Source organism: Podarcis filfolensis (assembly GCF_964270895.1).
Source record: "Podarcis filfolensis genome assembly, chromosome: 6".
Classification (NCBI taxonomy): domain Eukaryota; kingdom Metazoa; phylum Chordata; class Lepidosauria; order Squamata; family Lacertidae; genus Podarcis; species Podarcis filfolensis.
This window is the reverse complement of record NC_139609.1, coordinates 91,518,326-91,542,043: the sequence shown is the minus strand read 5'-3', so window position 1 is coordinate 91,542,043 and position 23,718 is coordinate 91,518,326. Positions and strand designations below refer to the sequence as shown.

At 46.0% G+C, this 23,718-nt stretch overlaps 1 protein-coding gene and 1 long non-coding RNA gene across 3 annotated transcripts in view; one reads left to right on the top strand and one right to left on the bottom strand.

Moving 5' to 3' along the window:
• The window catches only part of COL20A1 (collagen type XX alpha 1 chain), a 148,973-nt gene that overhangs the window by 83,804 nt on the left and 41,451 nt on the right, over positions 1-23,718 (bottom strand). For both annotated transcript variants that reach the window (XM_083618337.1, XM_083618336.1), the window contains exons 12-18: positions 23,018-23,147; positions 22,328-22,473; positions 16,972-17,095; positions 15,832-15,971; positions 15,439-15,568; positions 12,399-12,541; positions 11,469-11,601 (exon numbers count right to left, since the gene is read on the bottom strand). In XM_083618337.1, coding sequence (XP_083474463.1) covers positions 11,469-11,601; positions 12,399-12,541; positions 15,439-15,568; positions 15,832-15,971; positions 16,972-17,095; positions 22,328-22,473; positions 23,018-23,147 — 946 coding nt within the window. The remainder of the gene's footprint in view (positions 1-11,468; positions 11,602-12,398; positions 12,542-15,438; positions 15,569-15,831; positions 15,972-16,971; positions 17,096-22,327; positions 22,474-23,017; positions 23,148-23,718) is intronic.
• LOC310764823 lies at positions 4,553-14,800 on the top strand. Its single transcript, XR_014549235.1, has 3 exons — positions 4,553-4,793; positions 13,350-13,492; positions 14,170-14,800. It is a non-coding gene; the product is annotated as an uncharacterized lncRNA (long non-coding RNA).

Below are 23,718 nucleotides of genomic sequence, written 5' to 3'. Positions count from 1 at the left end.
GGTGGAAGCCCCATTACCTCAAAGGAGCCAACAGCTGCAATGGCCCTTTTAACTGGCCGGGACTCAGGCTTCAGAGGGTGGAGCCTCCTGTCAATCACTACCTAGCCCTCAAATATTTGCAGCAGTCCAGCACCTTGCTAGGGCATCTTGGATGCTTGGCCTTAGCTACAGGAGCATCATTTGTGGTCATGAAACCATCCTATGATCTCTCTCCAAGGTGCTGACTTTGGCTTGGCTCCTCGTGATTTCAGGCTGAATAAGAATTTTGAATGTTCCAAATCTGGAGTTAAATTTGGAAGTTATCTTGGACAGTGGAAACCAGAGGAACAGAATTGGGAGAATTTGTTTCTCCCTAACAGCACTGGGTTGCATTCAACACAGCACTAAGTAGATTTCTCCATCAGTGGTGGGTTTTCTCCTTGTGAAATGGAACTGTGCCCACTTCTCCTACCCCTGTATGACCCCTAAATCTGTTCTGGGTTTCCCCCCAAACTCTTCAGAGCGGATTTGGTGATAGTACAGGGTTTGCATGGTGAGAAATCCCTTTGCTCTAGTGCTATTCCTTGCAAATTCCATGCAAAAATATACGTGAATACCATCCTTTTTCTTGAGCTATGAGAAATAGATAAAGTAATTCCAGTGAGTTGCTAGAGGGTGCATCAAAGTTGGCTCCATAACCAGTTGTATCTTTGAGCTCTCTATGGCAAAGGCTGTTGTTGTTGTTGTTGTAGCACCCCAGTTGAGAAGCCCCTTCTCAGAATTTTACGATGCAGTTCTCTGACCAAGAAACGTTCATAAAAGTATGTATATCGGGGGAAGTATGCAAAAAAGCACACATTTTAGTGGAAATGTGTGCTTTTATGCACACTTACAAACAAATGCATTATATTAGATGAAATAGCTTGAAAAATGCTACCAAATTTTCACAGGGACTTTGGTGTGTATTTTTTAAATAGCAAACTGGTAAAGAAATATGTTGAACTGATGAGGTTTTTTTAAGAGAGAGAGAGAGAGAGAGAGATGGAGAAAAGTTTTGAGTTAATAGATCCACTCATCGTTCTCCATAATACAGAGGACAAACAAGGTCATCCTTGTTGCTGACCAGGGTGCAGCATTTTCCTTGCTAAACCTTTGCCTGTAATGGAAATAGAAATATAAGCGTTCCTTTCCCGCTTCCAGCGGAGCCTGAGGTCATCTTTGAATGTTATACTGAAGCTTTCCATACCTCACGTGGAACCTCATTGATTCCCCTCCTTTTGTTTGCTAGTTCTCTGTTTCACTGAAGCCAAACCAAAGGAATATCGACTATATTTTGCTCTGGGCTATGGCTGCTCTCCAAGCAGCCAAGGAGAGGCAGAAGAGCTTTATGACTGGAGAAGTTGACCTCTCTCTCTCTGTGATGTGAAGCAGACCAAAGGGGATAAGGTCAGCCCTGGAGTAGATAGTTCAAACTCCTGAATCCCCCAAAATTCTAATATATACATAAACTCACAAGATGTATGCCACAATCCTCTGGAAAGGTCTTCTGCAAGTGTCCCAGTTTTCCAGGAGAACTTCTCATAATCTTATCCCTTTTCTAGGGAAGTAGAAGATCATCCTCTTTGCTAGGTATTAAAAACTGGGGCATCCCCTTTCTTCTGTTTGTTTCAAGTTAGGGGGCACAAAAAATAATGGAGAGTAGGTTTTTTTTTAAAAAAGTAGTAGTCATAAAAATGTGGAATCCAAGTAAAAATATGTCATTCAAAGGAAAAGATAGGTGCCTAAGCTATTCTTCTGAACAGAAGCAATTTTATGGGATGCATGCTACCAGTCCCAAATTGCAACCTTTCCTACAGAAGAATAAGATAAAAAAAAAGGTAAAGGATCCCTAGATGGTTAAGTTCAGTCAAAGGTGACTATGGGGTTGCAGCGCTCATCTCGCTTTCAGGTCAAGGGAGCCGCCGTTTGTCCACAGACAGCTTTCTGGCTCATATGGCCAGCATGACTAAACCGCTTCTGGCACAATGGGACATCGTGATGGAAGCCAGAGCGCACAGAAATGCCTTTTACCTTCCCGCTGCAACAGTACCTATTTATCTACTTGCACTGGTGTGCTTTCAAACTGCTAAGCTGGCAGGAGCTGGGACAGAATAACAGGATCGCACCCCTCACGGGGATTCAGACTGCTGACCTTCTGACCGGCAAGCCCAAGAGGCTCAGTGGTTTAGACCACAGCGCCATCTGCACAGAGGAATATGCAAAGGTCACCAAGCTCCTTTGTAGCTAACCTTCTCCCATTCAGGAAAAAGAATGGTGAGAGGGAGCAGAGGTTATTTTCTTCCCCCAAACCAGTAGCCTGTTGTTGTTTAGTTGTTTAGTCGTGTCCGACTCTTTGTGACCCCATGGACCAGAGCACACCAGGCACTCCTGTCTTCCACTGCCTCCCGCAGTTTGGTCAAACTCATGCTGGTAGCTTCAACAACACTGTCCAACCATCTCATCCTCTGTCGTCCCCTTCTCCTTGTGCCCTCCATCTTTCCCAGCATCAGGGTCTTTTCCAGGGAGTCTTCTCTTCTCATGAGGTGGCCAAAGTATTGGAGCCTCAGCTTCAGGATCTGTCCTTCCAGTGAGCACTCAGGGCTGATTTCCTTGAGAATGGATAGGTTTGATCTTCTTGCCGTCCATGGGACTCTCAAGAGTCTCCTCCAGCACCATACCGGTAATTCAAAAGCATCAATTCTTCGGCGATCAGCTTTCTTTATGGCCCAGCTCTCACTTCCATACATCACTACTGGGAAAACCATAGCTTTAACTATACGGACCTTTGTTGGCAAGGTGATGTCTCTGCTTTTTAAGATGCTGTCTAGGTTTTTCATTGCTTTTCTCCCAAGAAGCAGGGGTCTTTTAATTTCGCGGCTGCTGTCACCATCTGCAGTGATCATGGAGCCTAAGAAAGTAAAATCTCTCACTACCTCCATTTCTTCCCCTTCTATTTGCCAGGAGGTGATGGGACCAGTGGCCATGATCTTTGTTTTTTTGATGTTGAGTTTCAAACCATATTTTGTGCTCTTTTCTTTCACCCTTCAAAGGTTCTTTAATTCCTCCTCACTTTCTGCCATCAAGGTTGTGTCATCTGCATATCTGAGGTTGTTGATATTTCTTCCAGCAATCTTAATTCCGGCTAGGGATTCATCCAGCCCAGACTTTCGCATGATGAATTCTGCATATAGGGCAGGTCTTCTCCAGCCTGGTGTCCTCCAGATGTTTTGGACTCCCCCACTGGTGCCTTCCAGATGTTTTGGCCTACAATTCCTGGCATTCTTGACCATTGGCCACGCTGGCTTGGGCTGATAGGAATTGTAGCTCAAAACATCTGGCTGGGTAAGGGTGATCTATGGAGTCTTCAGCTGGAGTGCTCTATTATCCCTGGCCAGTTTTACAGACAGCCTTAATATATAGTGCCATAGTCCTCAGCCCTCACCATGAGGGCATAAGAAAAGCCTTGATGAATCAGACCAAAGGACCATGTATCCCAGCATCACACTGGGCAACCAGATGCCTGTGGGGAGCTTGAAAGCAGGACCTAAGGACAAAGTCCCCTCTTGTGATTCCCAGAAATTGGTATTCATGTTAGAATTCCCCCTCCGTGATTGCAGTAATGGGATCATTGTCTTTCACATGACGGTATATGTTTTGACTCCACAGAGTGGGAAGTGATGGAGACAGGATGTTTGTGTTACTGTGTTCCATGAAGTGGGACTATTGTCCTTTGTTCTTTCTCTTTGCTGTCTGATGCTAGAAAGAGAGGGAGCCATGTTGCAGTGCTCCGTGTGTGTTTATATGTAAATAAAGTAGATTAGCCAAAATGCTGAGCTGCTGAGGTCTGTCACGTAAGGTGCGCAAACTCTGCGGATCCCTAAGTGTGCCAGTGTTGGTTGGCATCGGTCGATGTGATATTCGGTCTGAAGATAGCTTTTGAAGCTCCCAAATGAAGGACCAGGAGGGAGAGAACATGCCAGCCGGGCATGTGTCTCTGCCAGGATCCTACTCGAGTGTAGGCTGAACTCCTGACATACTGTTCAGAGGTCATGATTTCTGTTGGGTCTCACCATCCTACCTCTGTGCCAGCCTCAGCATCATGGGTAGGTAGCAAATATCTGGAAATCCTAGCCTTCAAAATGGTAGATGCATTAATCCAAAAGATGTAAAAACGATAGCTTGACATGCACATTGCAGGACAATGTGGCTTCCACTTTTGTGGAGACACTCGTCTCCTGTGAATGTGTCAAGGAGGAGATGAACAAATCGATCATTTGACAGCAACTGGCATCTGGCCCAATCTGCAGCAGCCCTCGAGACACATCCCAGGAAATCCTAACAAGCTGAGGGAAAGTAAGTGGTGCTCTTGGAGGAGGGATTTGCTCTGAAAGGTCCCGCAGGCCCTGCAGAATCTTGACAACATGGTTTTGACAGGTGGAAAGAAAGGTCAGGGGTTTGAGGCTGCCCAGAAGGGAACAAATGTTCTCTGGCACAAGGGGTGCCATCTGTGCCAGCCGTCTTAAATCTTCCTTGATTAAAAAAGCAAACAAACCCTCCCTCTCCTGCCTTCTCTTTTCAAGAGGGGCTAAGCAACTTTCTCCCTTGGATTCACTGGCAAAACACAGCATCCAAATTTGCGAGCCAGACAGAAGAACCACAAGTCCTCGAGTGAAGTAGACAGTGTGGTGAGCAATAAAAGAGAGAAGATATGGTTGGAGAACGTTTATGGGTGATTATCATCCTTCCTGTTCTTCAATCTTCCATCCACCTTACAGGTACTTTGTAGCCAGGCAACGGGGTCTTTCAAGATTATTAAGATGTGTTCAAAATGCACTGATAGGTTTTTGACTACGGGGATTATATTGTTCTATCTAGTACTGTAGGCTTTTTTAAGAGAGAGAGAGAGAGAGAGAGAGAGAGAAATATTCATTGTTGTGAGATACAGAATAAGGTCAGAGCTAGGCAGATGGAAGGCTAGTTCAACGGATCGCTCTGAACGTTGTGGGACAAAGCAAATAAGAGGCAATCTGGGGGACAGATTCAGGTTCTGATTTTAAAACAAAACTACTGAATTTGAACTTTTCATGCAAGTGGGGACAATCCCCTTGAAATTCACACTGCCCAGAATTTTTGCAGTGTGGTTCTCAAATTGAGCTATGTGTGTAAAATGCATCTGTTACAAGAAAATGTGTGTTGAAATGTGTTGCATTAGAGGGAATTGCTTGCAAAAGAAAATGCATATTAGGAAAGACTGCATACAAAAGTGGGTATGTTAGGAGAGATGTGCAGTAAAATGCTCATGGAGTTCTGTGTTGTTGTTTTTTAAAAAGCTAAGCAATGCAGAAATGTGGAGAACTGAACTTATGTCTAGAAAAAATAGAGAGACCGGAATTGACAGATCCATCCATCCTTAGTTCAGGTCCACCCAGGTCACTCCCAAATATATCCCTTTACTTTCTCCCATATAACAGAAGACTGCCATTGACTTCTGCCATTCACAACCTAGAAACACAAGAAGCTGCCTTATACCAAAGCAGACCATTGAATCCATCTACCTTTCTCTTGATGGAATGGTCTGCACCAGCCTTCTTCACCCTTGTGTTCCCAGAGATGGTTAGACTACCAATCCCATCGTTGGTAACCACTGGTCTAAAGATGATGAGAGTTGTAGTCCCATCAGGGGACTCAAGGATGAAGAACACACTGCGCAGCCCTCCTTGGTTTCCAAAGAGATCTTTTCCCACCCTACCTGAAGATTTGGGTCGGGGGAGTGGGGACAAAGTGTGTTTCTCCACCTCTGAAAGAAACCCTATGGAGGTTAATGTGCCCTACACAGAAATACTTTACAACACACATGCACAGAGCAAGGTCTCTGCAGTATTTAGGCCTTTTTGCACACACAAAACACACAGACACATATATGCTGGGCATTATTTTTCGCTAGTCAATGAATAATTGACAATACCCCGAAATGCACCCAGGATATATCCTCCCACACCTTGATAATTTATTTGCTTGCTGGTTTTAATGTATTCATATCCCATCTTTCTGCTCAGAAGGTCAACATTTCTGCTTAATTATCATAAATGAAACTTTAAAAGTGATGCTAAGACCCCCAACAGCACCATACGTCAAAATCATTATCTTACCACTTTAAACAGTCCTGGCTCCCCCCTCCCCCATCTCCAAAGCATGTGGGATTATTATTTTTTTAATGCATATTTCAGATTGCCCTTTGTAAACCATTAAGCGATCTTCAGTCAAGTAAGCATCATGTTAATATTGTTACATAAATAAAATGCCTTATCCGTTGCCAAGGATTCATCCTTTCTCTTCCACAGCCCCCTGCAACGAATTTAGCTTCAGACTCGAAGAGCAGCTATTCTGTTCCACATCAGAAAGCTAGGCTTTGGACAACCCTCACTTTTATTCAGAAACTTCAGTGAGAAATGTTTTCTCCTGGGACAACCAGGGGAGGGGAAGCCTGCAATACCTTGCCTCCTGCTGAGCTTACAACTCCTGGAATACTTCAACGGTGACCTTTGAAGTTCACCAATTCTTGAGAGAATCTCTTCACCTGTTTTCAAGTGCCTCGCAAACTGAAGTTGATATCACATTTCCCTTTCCTTTCCTTTTTTTTTTTTAAAAAAAACTATCCTTTTCAAAAGGACACAACCCAGAACCTTAGGGAGAGCCCGAAATTATAAGGTCGAGGAAAAGTAAATTGAACAATGGGTGCAAAACAGAAACGTATAGAATATCCCAAGATGCTTAGAGCTTTTGGAAAGAAAAAGGGGTAAAAAACCTCTTTTAGGGCCTGGCAGGGGGTGGGGGAGAATGAGAAACTTAGTTCAGAGAAGCAAAGAATCTTTTGTTGAAAGTTCTCATTTAACAGAAGCAGGCTGCTCAACTAAAAGATTCTTTAGGAATATTTTCATAGCAGTTGGGAAGTGAGTTAGCAGCGCAGAAAACTTCTTGTAGGAGCTTGAGAGAAATGCTTGTTTAGTTAGCACAAGGATTTATCCTTGCATAGTGAAATTTTCACCGAAGAATTGATGCTTTTGAATTATGGTGCTGGAGGAGACTCTTGAGAGTCCCATGGACTGCAAGAAGATCAGACCTCTCCATTCTTAAGGGAATCAGCCCTGAGTGCTCACTGGAAGGACAGATCCTGAAGCTGAGGCTCCAATACTTTGGCCACCTCATGAGAAGAGAAGACTCCCTGGAAAAGACCCTGATGTTGGGAAAGATGGAGGGCACAAGGAGAAGGAGACGACAGAGGATGAGATGGTTGGACAGTGTTCTCGAAGCTACAAACATGAGTCTGACCAAACTGCGGGAGGCAGTGGAAGACAGGAGTGCCTGGCGTGCTCTGGTCCATGGGGTCACGAAGAGTCGGACACGACTAAACGACTAAATGAACCACACCACACCTCCCCAAAATCTGCTCTGCTCTCGATCATATTCACTGGGCTGATTTTCATTCCGGACATGGGACAACACCAGCAATTTCCACTCCTACTTCTGACAGAATTCTGCGGCGCACCTAATTAAAATGTGCAAATTTCATGCAAATCGGTGTCTCCTTTTGTCCGCTTCTTCAATGGTGCGTTTCCTCTTGTTCTGGCAGTGCGCGAGCAGCCGTCCTAATCAGAAATAACCTACCGGTAATAGAGCTTGCTGAGATTTCCCTCCCATCTGATATACTTGGCCCTTCTGGAGTGCTCTGAACACTTTGTTCTACAGAAAACCCTTTGGCCTTGCTAGTGATTGGCAGAGATGATTCACTTGAGTGTTTCCTCCTGAATTATGCTATTCTGAAGATTCCGGGCAAAGTTAATTCTTCTTTAATATGTATTAAAAATATACTATTTTTGCCTGTCTTGATCCATTTTGAGAACTGGAGCCGAAAAGCAGAATCTAGATCAGTAAATATGACTCAAAGCAAAGGGTGCTGGTGCCAGGATAGCTGGTAATCTGAGTCTCAGCTAACTCCCCAAAATGTAAAAAACCTGGCTAAATGAGAGAAATAGAGGGTGGCTATTAAGTAAATGGTGTTCTGCTCACTGCCAGCAAAGCCATTAGTCAGGAAGTATTAATTAAGGGGGGACTTTCAGGGAGGACCCTTTCTAACCTCTCATCCTTTTGTACCAAGCAAGGAGCAGTCTCTACCTTGACACATGGTCTGGCTGGCAACTTCTCTTTCATTTCTGAGAGTGCTGCTTGTGAAGGGTGATTCAGCACTCCAGATAGGTGTGTGTGTGTGTGTGTGTGTGTGTGTGTGTGTGTGTGCTCCCCTGCCTTGAAAGACTGCTGCATCATTGTAAACAAGAAGTCGCCTCTGTCCAAAGACTAATCTGTCAGTGCAAATGCAACACTGAGCCTTGCAGCAAGTGGCAAGCAAGTAGATTTAACAGCTGCATGATCTAAGGTAGGGATAATGAATAGGCTGCTAGGTTCAGGAGTATCCCAGAGCCTGAGATTTCAGGGCCCAAACCTGAGAGTTAGGGTGGCAGCTGGTGATTTCATGAGAGGGGGTTCCTGGTGATGGAGGTTAATTGGGAGAGGGGAACAGAGGAGTGCAGAATTCCTGATCTATGATTGCGGTCATGAGATTTTTGTCTTTCATATGACGGTGTATGTTTTGACTCCACAGAGTGGGAAGTGACGGAGACAGGATGTTTGTGTTACTGTGTTCCGTGAAGTGGGACTATTGTCCTTTGTTCTTTTTATCTCTTTGCTGTCTGATGCTAGAGAGAGGGGGAGCCATGTTGCAGTGCTCCGTGTGTGTTTATATGTAAATAAAGTAGATTAGCCAAAATGCTGAGCTGCTGAGGTCTGTCACGCAAGCTGCGCAAACTCTGTAGATCCCTAAGTGTGCCGGTGTCGGTTGGCATCGGTCACTGTGATGTTCGGGCTGAAGAAAGGTCCCAAACAATTGACCAGGAGGGAGGGAACATGCCAATCAAGCATGTTTCTCTGCCAGAGTCCTACTCAAGTGTAGGCTGAACTCCTGACAGGCAGGGTATATTTTGCAGCTAGCTCCTGCCAGGCTGAAGCTTGCAAGCTACATGTACACAGTCTTCTTTTATTTGTTTATTTTAAATTAAAGGCATTCTCGCCCACCTGGAACTTCAATCCCCTCACCTGCCACCTGGCCAGGCAAACCTGGGCTTCAGGTCAGACCTGGAGATCTGGCAACCCTAGTTGCAAATGTGGGACTCCAACTCCCATCAGCCCCAAGTCAGAATGGTCAGTGGTCAGGGATGATGGAAGCTGGAGTCCAACTCTGGAAGGCACCACATTAGATGTCAGAATGGCTGCTAAATGGTTTACAGGTATGAATAGGCAGATGTAGGAAGCTACCTGGTGGCAAGTCAGGCCATTGGTCCACCTAGCTCAGTACACTCAGTACATTTCTAGTCCAACACTGAGGTGCTAGGACTGAACCTGCAATTTTCTGCAGATGCTCTGCCACTGAGCTACAGCCCTTGCCCAAAAATTGCTTTCTGAAGATTTGGCACATTGCTGCCACATCTGAGAAATCAAGGGGAGACAAATGCTGATGGTTTCAGGAGAAAGTGGATTTTGTCCTGCGGCATTTTGGAACAACAAATGTACAACCATCTGCATTTTTTTTCTCTGTTATCGTGCTTTCATTGGATTGAGAAATGTGCATGAACTGAATGCCACACATTTTCTATGTTTTGCATATTTTGCATAACAATAATAAAATAATTTATTTTTTAAAGACTCCTTTTGGGGGCTACTGTAACACGATTACCCCTCTGTACTGTTTGACTTCAGCAGCTCAAAGAAAATGTATTAAATTGTATCCCTCTTCCCCCCCCCCTTTTTTGCCCTTGAACTGCCAGCAAATGATTCTACACTTGTACTATCATTTCATTAATCTGAAATAAGTGGCACAAGCCCTCACCCCAGCCCCTTCTCCTATTCCATTCTCATATTTACTAATTCTGCCAGTTGCTCACCAGCTGCCAAATAGCTACCAGGCCATGTTCAAGGTCTTGTTCCTGGAAAATAAAGTCCTGAATGACTCAGGAACAGATTATGTGAAAGACCAAGTTCCCTTGCACAGACATGCCTGACCACTTAGGTCACCAGGGGAAAACATACTGGAAGCCTCATATACTCCAGGTTGCGATCTAGGTTGGGGAAAGCTAGTGTAGGGTTTTAAGAAAAAGAAATCTCCACTGAAACCTTTCATTGTGATCAGAAATGGACAAGCAAACAGCAATGCTCTTTAAGCCCTGGTGTAGCAAAATCACAACACCTGCTCCCACTGAGTACAGCTGCATTTTGAACTAACTGCAATTGTCAGCCAGTCTTCAAGGGTAGCCCCGTATATCAACACTTTGCAGTAATCAACCCTGGCTGTTCCAACAGCATAAATAAGATCTGGGGCAACCGTTTCCCAGAGAAATAGTTACTCCAGACTTGGTGCAGCTTCACAGAAGCAGCTGTAAATTGTGATGCCATTTTCAGACGTGATTCAATTGTCAACTAGCAAATTAAAGGTAAAGGGACCCCTGACTGTTAGGTCCAGTCGCGGACGACTCTGGGGTTGCAGTGCTCATCTTGCTTTACTGGCCGAGGGAGCTAGCATACAGCTTCCAGGTCATGTGGCCAGCATGACTCAGCCGCTTCTGGTGAATCAGAGCAGCACACGGAAACGCCGTTTACCTTCCCGCCGGAGCAGTACCTACATATCTACTTGCACTTTGACGTGCTTTCAAACTGCTAGGTTGGCAGGAACAGGGACTGGGCAATGGGAGCTCACCCTGTCGCAGAAATATGAACCGCCAACCATCTAATTGGCAAACCCTACGCTGTGTGGTTTAGACCACAGCACCACCCACATCCCAACTAGCAAATTAGGGTTGCACAATCACAGTTGCTTGGCAGCTCTCGCGAGACAAACCAACTTCTCCCAAAAGAACTTTTTGCAATAAGGAAAGAGAGGAGGGGGATGCACTGGGAAGTGTGAGATAACCCTTGCTTTGACGCAACACTTCCCCACAAAAGAGATCATAATGAATGCCGGTTAAATTGCCAACGACACTGCCTGCAAACCAGTTGGGATGAACCTTCAATAAACAGGTTGCCTGGAAGCGCCCTCAGAATGTGTGCTTATGTGAGTTAGCGGCTGATAGTTCTGTTTCCATGCCTAGCCTGACAGCATTTCCCTCCATGGTTACAGTCACGGCGACTCAGAGACAGTTTTCCAGCCACTGCTTCAAATCGCCATAGACACAGGCTGCGAGACAACCAATCCCCCTCAGCCCCCAGGCTTTCTGCTGCAGCACCTGACTCCTGATTATCATGGTTTTCCACTTCAATGGCACATTCATGGCTTAGTTATATGCTATCCAGCACCATCAGGTCCCAGCTCCCGAGATTACAGAGACTGCTTGTTCCTGCTCACTTACTGATCTTGTGCCGGACAGAGATGGTATCGCTCCGAGCCCCATCTCTGTAATATGCCCATATTGAGATCTGGTACTCAGTGTTCTTTTTCAGGCCAGGAAGAATAGAAGACGCCAAATTTCCAGCAACAGACAGCTATGGGAGAGAAGAACAAAGGCAACCTGAATACTAGGCATCTGCATAGTTGGCCAATGTTTTTATGAAGAGGAGGCTGTGGGTGCATAATGCCTTCTGGGAGTCAAACCATCACAAGTGGTGCAAAAGAGCCCTTTCCTGATGGGATCTTCTGGCCACTTAAAAATTGAACTGCTAGGTGGGCAGGAGCAGGGACCGAGCAACGGGAGCTCATCCTGTCACAGGGATTCGAACCACCGATCTTCTGATCGGCAAGTCCTAGGCTCTGTTTCCTTTTCCTAATAGCATCCAGGTGGGTCAATTTAGAAAGGGGAGATCTATACACCTATTCTCACAGGGCTACTTTGCCTATCAAAATCAGAGTCTCCCCATTTGACATATACATATATTCAACACACTGGCAAAGGCCACCCTTTTGGGTAGGCCATTGTTACCAGATGGTAGCCTGCAAAGATACTTAGAATCATAGAATTGGAGAGTTGGAACCCCCTGCAGAGTCCAATGCAGGAATCTCAGCAAAAGCATCCATGAGAAATTGCCATCCAAGCTCTGCTTAAAAACCTCCAAGGAAGGGGAGTCTACCACTTCCTGAGGAAGACCATTCCACCCACCGTCTAACAGCTCTTACTGTCAGAAAGTTCTTCCTGATGCTTAGTCGGGTCATCTATTCCAACCAGGTGGAATCTTTTGCCCAACGTGAAGCTCAAACCCACAACCCTGAGATTAAGAGTCTCACGTTCTACCAACTGACTTAGCCTGATTCAACTTACTCCGCCTTCCCCAGAGTGGCGACATACCTCCTGCGCCCTCTTTTCCCCAATCACGTTCCATTTGATCTGGTAGACAACCACGTCGGACGCTGCAGATGCTTCCCATTCAAGCTGGACCTCCCCTTGCGAGAGCTCGGTGACCTTCAGGTGGCTTGGTGGGGGCACCTTTACTGAGGGAAGGAACAAACTGAAGTTCAGAAGCTCGGCTCTGTGCTCGCCGGTCCTGGAAGGATCCTTTTAAAAAGTCCCATATGCTCAGAGACTTTGCGCCTGTTCATTGGGGGAGATAGGAAGCCCAGAGCACTTGTTCTTTAGATGTCCCTTTTATGAAGATGCACGTAGTGAGACCATTGATCCCCTACTGGTGAGGCTTGCTGACCTCCTGGAAAAGCAAAAATTTGACCTTTTCCTGTTAGGCAAAGATCATAAGACGACCCGGATGGTCACCAGATTCTGTGTACAGATCTGTAGGCGCAGACCATCCCCCGACACAAACTACAGTTATACCTCGGGTTACAGATGCTTCAGGTTGCGTTTTTTCAGGTTACGGACGCTCCGAAACCCGGAAGTACTGGAACAGGTTACTTCCGGGTTTTGGAGGTCGCGCATGCACAGAAACGCTAAATCACACTTTGCGCATGCGCAGAAGCACTGAATCGCAACCCCCAGTGGGTTGCAAATGTGCATCCCACACAGATCATATTCGCAACCTGAGCATCCACTGTAGTTTGTTAAGAAAATCCCCAAACTCAGTTCCATGGGTGACTCTTGGTCATCTCTCTGCAGTAGCTTATCTTAAAGTTTTAAGTGTCTATACGCTTATCACATTTATAAATTTTAAATTTATTGTTGTACATTGTTTTAAATGTTTGTTTTCCTTCTGGGATTGTACCCCCAAGTGTGTTTTATAAGCTGGTCTCCGGCCGTAATAAATTATCTATCCTAACTGAAGTTCAGCTTCTGTCCGTTCTGTCCCAGCCACAAGGAGCCCAAGCCATCCTGCCACCAAGCTAGCAGAGCAGATGGCAAGGGAGTCGAGCGGCAACCGGGCAGCTGCCTTGAAGCATCACATCTTTCGCTTCTCTGGACCCCAAACGACAAAGGCCCATCCTGAAGGGCTGGTAAGTCACATTTCTGCAACCATTAATTAAAGCCTTGTTATTTCATTTGAGCGAGAAGAGAGGTTCCATTCGGCATTTGCAACTGCAACTCAGTCAGGAAGGGCATTCAAGGAGAAAATAATTATATATTATTAAAAAGGAAAGTTGGGGGGGGGGAGAGAGATTGTTTCTCATGGATGTGCTGGAGACTCAGGAATTTTACAAGCTGAACTGTGCTCAAAGTTCCAGAGAAGCCTTGTTCCCGATTTCCAAATGGAATCGCAGAGGATTTTTTTAATTTAGAAAATCAGGACAAGGAATAGATTATCTGCATCATTAAAATAGAAAGAAAGGGAAGCAGAAGATGTACTCGCTCTTGCTCTGAAGTTAATATTTAAATGAAAATATTTACATCTCTCTATTAGGCTTAGTATGCATGTACTAATATAACATGTGAATGTCAGCATTTAGTTTAGTGGTGTTTATATGGAATTGTATAACCCTACTTTGAAATAGGTTGTGTTTTTTTAAAAAAACCTTTGTATTTGATAAGTAATTTTTGTACAAAATGACATTATGCTAATGAAGTGCATATATCTATATAAACTACTGCTTTTGTCTCTGGTTGTACAAGTTAAAACTTATCAGCAGGGCCTGCTGGCAACCTAATTGTTATTCTTGATTTTCTTCTGTGTCAGAGCCTCTGCTGCAATGGGCTTCCAGCCTTGCCTTCTAATTGTCTTCCAAGATGGTTTGACCTCAGCTTCCAATTAGGAACGTATGAAATCAAATCTACCATTTGGGTAACCAGCTCAGTGTTGTCAACACTGGCTGGCAGTGTGTCAGGTGGGGATCTCTCCCAGCAATCCCTGGGGGTTGAACCTGGAACCTGCAGGGTATGTGTTCTGCCACTGAGCTACAGCCCTTCATCTCTCAAGATGCTCAGCATCCTTAACACTTCAGCGAATACGTAAACAAAAGCCTTGCTCCACACGCTGGAAATATTTCCTCTCAGGGCTTGGAGACTCTCTCGCTGCCTGTGCTGCTTCCCCAGAGCTTGAGGGTGAAGCTGATGGGAGCTGTCGTCTAGCAACACCAGAAGAACCAAGAGGTTTCACACCCCTGCCTTAAAGGCTTAGAAAAGTCTGTGGCAACATAGACATTTTCAGCTGGAGAATCTTTGGGTCACTTTGGTTTAAGGCCATGGTTAACACTGGGGTATTGACTGTGGTTAATATGGCCAATTTTCATCCTACCAGCAACCTCAAAGAATGCAACATCTCTGATGGTGTTCCAGCTGCCCAATTTCCAATAATAATAATAATAATAATAATAATAATAATAATAATAATAATTTTATTATTTATACGCCACCCATCTGGCTGGGTTTCCCGAGCCACTCAGGGGAGCTCCCAGCAGAATATTAAAAACACGATAAAACATCCAACATTAAAAACTTCCCTAAACAGGGCTGCCATCAGATGTCTTCTAGAAGTCTGGTAGTTGTTTTTCTCTTTGACATCTGAATCATAGAATCATAGAGTTGGAAGAGACCACAAGGGCCATCGAGTCCAACCCCCTGGCAAGTAGGAAACACCATCAGAGCACTCCTGACATATGGTTGTCAAGCCTGGTGGGAGGGCGTTCCACAGGGCGGGTGCCACTACAAAGAAGGCCCTCTGCCTGGTTCCCTGTAACTTGGCTTCTCACAGTGAGGGAACCACCAGAAGGCCCTCGGCACTGGACCTCAGTGTCCAGGCAGAACAATGGGGGTGGAGACACTCCTTCCGGTATTCTGGACCGAGGCCGTTTAGGGCTTTAAAGGTCAGCACCAAAACTTTGGATTGTGCTTGGAAACATAATACATGGTTCAACATTCTATAGAACTTCAGTATCCAACTGCAGCTTTGTGGACCACCTGGACTTCCAACAGCTGCATTTCCCCAAGCTGACCAACCCTTGCTTACATGTGGTGACGTTGGCCGTTACAGGGAAGGAGTCCCCTTCGTCATAAATGGAAATCACGCTGACAAAATACTGCGTCAACGACGAGAGAGGCTTCAGCACAGCAAAGGATGCGTTGCCAGGAACGTCCACCTGAAATGTAGAAAGTGTTAGGGTTGCAGAGTGTCTTCTAGTAGGGTTTCGCTGTTTGACGCCAGCAGCAGAGACCATTAATTGCCCATGCTGTCTGGAAGATGATAAAATAACTTCTGCTCTGTAAGGAAAGTCTTAGGCATTGCCTGAACCGCTGAATAATTGTCTCTTTGTCTCCTTCGACATGTCTAGCTAGCTTTTGTTGGTGCAGAACAACGGACCTCGTTCGGATACTGCAAAGCGGCTCTTACAGTCTTACTCACCTCTCCAGTGTTGCTCCCCCTGCTGGAGATGTACATTACGCGGTGCTTCTTCACGGCATGTGAAGCCGCCTCCCAGTTGACCCTGACCGAGGCATGGCTGATGTTGGAGAAATGCAAGAACTGTGGAGGGCTCAGGGCCACTGCAAGACAAAATCATGGGGAATTATGGGATGTCCGCACTAGAGACAGAAGCCCAGTTTAATTTCATGGCACTTCTCCCCAAAAGACCAGGAAATTCCTGTTCACTAGAGAGGCTAGAGGGACGCAGGTGGCGCTATGGGTTAAACCACAGAGCCTAGGACTTGCCGATCAGAAGGTTGGCAGTTCGAATCCCCGCAACGGGGTGAGCTCCCGTTGATCGGTCCCTGTTCCTGCCAACCTAGCAGTTTGAAAGCACGTCAAAGTACAAGTAGATAAATAGGTACTGCTCTGGCGGGAAGGTAAACGGCATTTCCATGCGCTGCTCTGGTTCGCCAGAAGCAGCTTAGTCATGCTGGCCACATGACCCGGAAGCTGTACGCCAGCTCCCTCGGCCAATAAAGCGAGATGAGCGCCGCAACCCCAGAATCGGCCATGACTGGACCTAATGGTCAGTGGTCCCTTTACCTTTAGAGAGGCTAGGGACATCTCCTAGGACCAAGACATTCTCAGAATCCTGGAAAAAAATATTCCTATTTCCCATAACCCCTCCATGTCTGTTAATCCACTTTTAACATTAACAGTTTTCCTCTTTTCCTTATGGGTGTTTTCCTTAAAGTGCCACAAAGTTTGCTCCTTCTCCCTACAGATCCAGATATGGACTACCAAACGATGATCAGTGGCTACTCCGTTGGACTGCTAGATTTAGTTTATTATGCCACTTTGAACAGATATGGCTTAACCCAGAGAATTCTGGGAGCTGTAGTCAGAAGACCCCCCTATTTCCCTCACGGTGCTCCAATTTCCAGAGTCCCCTTGTGAATAAGGATTTATTGTGAAGCCACTTCCCAGAATTCTTTGGGGGAAACCACAGCTGTTTGAAGTGGCATCACAGTGCTTTAAACATATTGTGTGAATGGGGTCTTAGTCAGAACTTCTCCCCAGCCTCCAGAGAACCCTATCCTAGCCATGCCGACGTTAGATCACACAGGCGGGACTTACAAGTGGTTTCCTGTACACTTGCCGGATCGCTAGCATCTTCTCCATACATTGCGTAAACGGCCAGCGAGTATTCAGTGTTGGGGGACAAGCCCTCAAGAAGAACGTCAGGCTGTTCTACTTTAACCTGGAAAAAGAGAGAGAGACAGAGAGAGAAAGCAAGTGCGAAGAGAGACGTGGGTGATTTTAAACCCCAACAAACAAGACTGAAGCAGCTGACCAGGTGAGGCGGTGGGAGGGAAGTGAGTGCCTGGAGGCGGTTGGAGGATGGATGGCAGCTAACAGAGGTTGAATCCTGACAAGACAGAAGTACTGTTTTGGGGGGACAGGGGGCAGGCGGGTGTGGGGGATTCCCTGGTCCTGAATGGGGTAACTGTGCCCCTGAAGGACCAGGTGCGCAGCCTGGGAGTCATTTTGGACTCACAGCTATCCATGGAGGCGCAGGTTAATTCTGTGTCCAGGGCGGCTGTCTGCCAGCTCCACCTGGTGTGCAGGCTGAGACCCTACCTGCCCACGGACTGTCTCGCCAGAGTGGTGCATGCTCTAGTTATCTCCCGCTTGGACTACTGCAATGAGCTCTATGTGGGGCTACCTTTGAAGGTGACCCGGAAACTGCAATTAATCCAGAATGCGGTAGCTAGACTGGTGATTGGGAGTGGCCGCCGGGACCACATAACACCGGTTCCGAGAGATCTGCATTGGCTCCCAGTACGTTTCCGAGCACAATTCAAAGTGTTGGTGCTGACCTTTAAAGCCCTAAATGGCCTCGGTCCTGTGTACCTGAAGGAGCGTCTCCACCCCCATCGTTCAGCCCGGACACTGAGATCCAGCGCCGTGGGCCTTCTGGCAGTTCCCTCATTGTGAGTAATGAGGTTACAGGGAACCAGACAGAGGGCCTTCTCGGTAGTGGCACCCACCCGGTGGAACACCCTCCCTCCAGATGTGAAGGAAATAAGCAGCTATCCTATCTTTAAAAGACATCTGACACCTGTTCTGGGAAGTTTTTAATATTTAACGCTGTATTGTTTTTAACACTTGATTGGGAGCCACCCAGAGTGGCTGGGGAAACTCAGCCAGATGGGCGGGGTATAAATAATAAATTATTATTATATTATTATTACTGGGCAGGTGAGTGTGGTGCAAACTCTCTGGCGGAGTCAATCTGGCACTCCTGCTGGTATTTGCTGACCACACTGACCTCACTGTTGTCTACCCCCCTCCTTCCTTCCTTCCTTCCTGTTTGTTTGTTTGTTAAATAAATTGTATTGGGTTTTCTGTACAAAAAATAAAGCACAACTTATGTATTACAGGTAATAGTTAAAACAACGCAATGGTAATATTAATAAAATCAAACAGTATTGACTCTGGGCTTCCTCAACTAGGGATTCATTCGGGTAAGTACAAGAACTGAAATATTCTTAAACAATTGTCGGCAGCTCCCTCTCCTATATTTTAATTTCAGGGCACACAAAAAAAGACCAGCAGCAGATCAGGGGGAAATAAAAGCTAAGGAAACTTAAATCAACCAAGGCATGACAGAAAAGCTTAGCCCACGTATATTCCAAGTGTTTGCTGATCAAGTTTGGAAATTAAAGCAGTCTGGGGGAAAATGTCCCTTGCACAAGACTATTTTCTCCTGACAATCTCCGATGTCCATTTTGATTGCCATTTTGTCATGACAACCGCCGGACGGAACAACATTGCGTACTGTTAATAGCTATTTGCAGCACTGAGCACCACTGTCAGGCACATTTAAAAAGGCAAAGGAGCTGAATGTTAAAATATTCAGGACAGGCAAAATAAAATACCTCCTCACCTGGTACACAGTTAAACTACAGAATTGGCTACTGGTAGCTATTAGCCAAAGGGACGCGGGTGGCGCTGTGGGTTAAACCACAGAGCCTAGGACTTGCCGATCAGAAGGTCAGCAGTTCGAATCCCCACGACGGGGTGAGCTCCCATTGCCCAGTCCCTGCTCCTGCCAACCTAGCAGTTCAAAAGCACATCAAAGTGCAAGTAGATAAATAGGTACCGCTCTGGTGGGAAGGTAAACGGCGTTTCCGTGTGCTGCTCTGGTTCTCCAGAAGCAGCTTAGTCATGCGGGCCACATGACCCGGAAAAACTGTCTGCGGACAAACGTCAGCTCCCCTGGCCAGTAAAGTGAGATGAGCGCCGCAACCCCAGAGTCGGCCACGACTGGACCTAATGGTCAGAGGTCCCTTTACCTTTTTAGCTATTAGCCACAAGGGCTATTTTTTACCTCAATTGTCAAGGCAGTTTGCCTGATTTCCAGGTGCTGGGGATCAAAGGTGGGGAGAAAAGTGAAAGCCAAAACAAACCAACAAAAAAATCTAACCTGACCTCCTTAGCTTCTAAATGGGAGAGCAGTTTAATCATGCCGTCCCCACACCTGAATTCAACTGATCCTTAGTGCCAGGATAAATTCCAGTCATTGATGGCATTCCTTGTTCTTTGCAATGACCTTCACAATCCTTCCCGCTGACACTCGTAAGGGTTGTGGGTCGTTAGCAAGCACCGGAAATATATTTTCAGGCATTTGACCCTTGCAATGGGCAGGGGAAAGCTTTTCAAAGCACCTGAGTGTGAAACATACGGAAGAGCTCTCCCAGGAGCAGGGGAAGTTCTCAGCCTCAAGCAAACAAGGCCCCAACAGAAGAACAAAGAGTCACAGCAAAGGGGAACAGCTGGCCAGAGAGAGGCTCCCTGCCTTTGTGATGCAAAACATTTCACACTGTGCAGAACAAACAGGAGGAGAGGAGGGTTTGGGAGTGTTAATAAAGGCGAGCCCTTAAACAAGGGATGCAGGAGGGTCCCTGATTACCTGGGCACATCTCTCTGCAAACTGGAGTATGGAGGAAAGCCTTTCTTTCCTTTCTGCATTTTAATGCTCCTGAATGTTCATTACAGCGAGTCTGCTGCCACCTTCCGCCCATCTGGCAGAACTACATGAGCACTGCACATGATTTCTGCCAGTGGATTCCCCAAGTTTTGTGGGGCTTAGAATCATAGAATTGTAGGGTTGGAAAAGACCACGAAGATCATCTAGTGAAGGGGTCAGCAAACTTACCACGCCTCGGGCCAGTGTCTCCAGCGCCGATCGCACGGCGGGCCAGAGGGCGGAGGAGTGCATGCCCTAACACTTGTGCACACGCTATTTCCGGCACACATCCGGGTTGGAGGAGCACTGGAAATAGCTTGTGTGCATGTGCACGGGCCTTCTCCTACCCGGATCTGACCAGAAATAATGCTTGCGCATGTGCACAAGCTATTTCCAGTGCTCCTCTGGCACGGAAGTGGGCAGCCGTGCAGCGCAGCGCCAGTAAGAGCAGGCAGCAGCAGCAGGTGGCGGGGGTCGCCGCAGGCTGGATAAACGAGTCCCTCGGGCCTTATCCGGCCTGCGGACCTTAGTTTGAGGACGCCTGATCTAGTGCAACCCGCTGCAATGCAGGAAACTTTCACCCAATGTGGCTCGAACATGCAGCCCTGTGCTTAAGAGTGTCATGTAGCTGATGAAGTAGCTCAGTCGCTGCAGCATGAGATTCTGAATCTCAAGGTCGTGGGTTCTAGCCCTGCAATTCTATGATACAAACATAGAATTGTAGATTCAGAAGAGACCCTGAGGATCATCGAGTCCAGCCCCCTGCAATGCAGGAATACGCAGATCCCCATATGGGGATCAAACCCATAACCTGGGATAGCTCAGTAGGTACAGCATGAGATTCTTAATCTCATTGCCTTGGGTTCAAGCCCCACGCTGGGCAAAAGATTCCTGCATTTACCCCTGTAAATGCAGGACTAGATGACCCTTAAGGTCCTTTCCAACTTTACAATTACAATTGTTTTTACAATGGTTACAATTACAATAGAGTTACAATTCTGTGACTCTATGTAACCTTGGCATTGTGAGCACTTCACTCCAGCCAACTGGTCCCATCCAACTCTACAGTTCTATGACTCTATGCTCTTGTTGATTTTTTTGTTTTTTGCTAACTGGAGTTTGAGGATCAGATTCTACCTTTTCCTATTGCACTGCACACACTCTGTCTGGTCACTTTGATCCTTGGGAGAGACACTCCTAGGAGTTCTGCATGCTCCCATGGTTTGTCTTATATCCACTAAGACCAGGGCTTTTAGTGTGGGGGCATCTCCCCTTTGGAATGTGCTCCCAATGAACATCCTGTTCCTGAATGAGGTAACTGTGCCCCTGAAGGACCAGTTGCGCAGCCTGGGACTCATTTTAGACTCACAGCTGTCCATGGAGGTGCAGGTCAAGTCTGTGTCCAGGGCGGCTGTCTACCAGCTCCATCTGGTACACAGGCTTAGACCCTATCTGCCCGCAGACTGTCTTGCCAGAGTGGTGCATGCTCTGGTTATCTCCCGCTTGGACTACTGCAATGCGCTCTGTGTGGGGCTACTTTTGAAGGTGACCCAGAAAATACAACTAATTCAGAATGTGGCAGCTAGACTGGTGACTGGGAGTCGCCTGAAAGACTTACATTGGCTTCCAGTACGTTTCTGGGCACAATTCAAAGTGTTGGTCTGACCTTTAAAGCCCTAAATGGCCTCGGTCCAGTATATCTGAAAGAGTGTCTCCACCCCCATCGTTCAGTCTGAGATCCATCTCTGAGGGCCTTCTGGCAGTTCCCTCACTGCAAGAAGCAAAGTTACAGGGAACCAGGCAGAGGGCCTTCTCAGTAGTGGTGCCCGCCCTGTGGAATACCCTCCCATCAGATATCAAAGAGATAAACAAATACAGTGGTACCTCTGGTTGTGAATGGGATCCATTCGGAAGCCCCATTCACATGAGCAGAACACAACCCATGTCTGCATGTCTGTGCGTGCGCGGGTCATGATTCGCTGCTTCTGCACATGCACGTGATGTCATTTTACGCATCTGCGCATGTGCAAGCAGTGAAACCCGGAAGTAACCCTTTCTGGTACTTCCTGGTCACCGTGGAACTCAACCTGAAAATGCGCAACCTGAAATAAACGTAACAAGAGGTATGGCTGTATCTAACTTTTAGAAGACATCTGAAGGCAGCCCTGTTTAGGGAAGTTTTTAATGTTTGATGAATTATTGTATTTTAATATTTTGCTGGAAGCTGCCCAGAGTGGCTGGGGAAACCCAGCCCGTTGGGCGGGGTATAAATAAATTATTATTATTATTAGGCAGGCGCTAACAGCACTCGCATTCAGGAGCCTGAGTAAAACTCACCTGTCCACTCAGGGGTGAACCCAACATCATGATCTCACTTTGCTTTGTATAGGGGATGCATCTTATCTCTGATAAAAAACCAAACCCACCATTGTGATTACAGTCAAAACCAATATCCTTTACCTCTTTGGTACCATCTTCTGCTCCATTGGGTGCTGAGGAGCAAAGAACCAGATACTGGCTAGCTCCATCTGCTGGCTCCCAGCTCAGTCGTATGCTGTTGTGGCTGATTTCAGAAGCTCTGAGGGACCCAGGGGCAGAGAGAGGCACTATGGGACCGAAACAGAGAAATTATCAAAGGGAAGTACATTTCCTCACCCAAAGCAGCTGCCAAATGTGAACATTTGCCAGGCAAAACGACATGCTACTTTGCTCTGAAAATAAACACACGTATCTGCACAGTCTACAAATTATGCAGATTAAATACCTATTAACCATTAAGCAAATAACAGGCTTAAAATATTTCAAGGCTAAGAATATTAAGCAATTTTTAAATTAAATATTCTCTTTATCAGATAGAGGTCTTTTATTAGCCATGAATGTCTGCTTCAAAGATAGGAGAAAGATCATCTGAGCCATGATCTCAGAGCAAGACCTTCTGGCTGGTATAAGGTAAGGTTACCAGATGTCCCTGTTTCCTGGGGACAGTCCCCAGATTTACAAATCAGTCTCCTGACAAGATCCACTGAAGTTGAAAAGTGACCCTGGATTCATTGAAAAAAATCTGGTAACCTTAGTATAAGGGGAATGGCTATCAAAGTAGCACCTGGGACACAATTAAACCAAAGACCAGTCAATCAATTCCTGGCTTACATGTTGAGGTGATGCCTCTGAGTCCATCTCCAACTGCGTTCTCATAAATAGGAAACACTGAAACCAAATATTCTGTGTGGGATGTCAAGTTGAGGAGCTGCACGGCCGAGGCTGCCCCATCTAAAACAACCTAAAAATATACACAGAAGTTGCACTGAGGATGGTCATGGAACCTGATTTTGTTTGAAAGAAGATGAAGTCCCTACCAGAGGAGAATGGCAGATCAAGTCAATGGATTATGCCAAAATGGCAAAAATTAAACAAACCCCTGTGTTGCAAAGAGAACGTCAGCAATATCTAGGCAACACGATGACCATGTACATACACAATAGACAACCTTTATAGAATTCCTTCAAACCATAATAAGTACAAAATGGAATCTTTAGTCTCAAAGTCTCTGAAAATCTTTAAATGAAGCGAGGTACCAGACTTTGTACGATGAAAGACAAGCTGTGTATTCAGCAAATGTAAGGTCTTTGTGTATTCAGCAAATGTAAGGTCTTTGTGTATTCAGCAAATGTAAGGTCCAACACTTTGTGTATTTAGCAAATGTAAGGTCCAACACTGAACAGTGATTCCAGATACTGACTACTGTTTCGTTGAATTCTTTGTCAGCGTGGTGGGAGGATATAGAATTGCTTCATAAACCCATCTTATTTCGAATGAATGTATGTAAATGAAAATATCAAATGCTGTGGAAC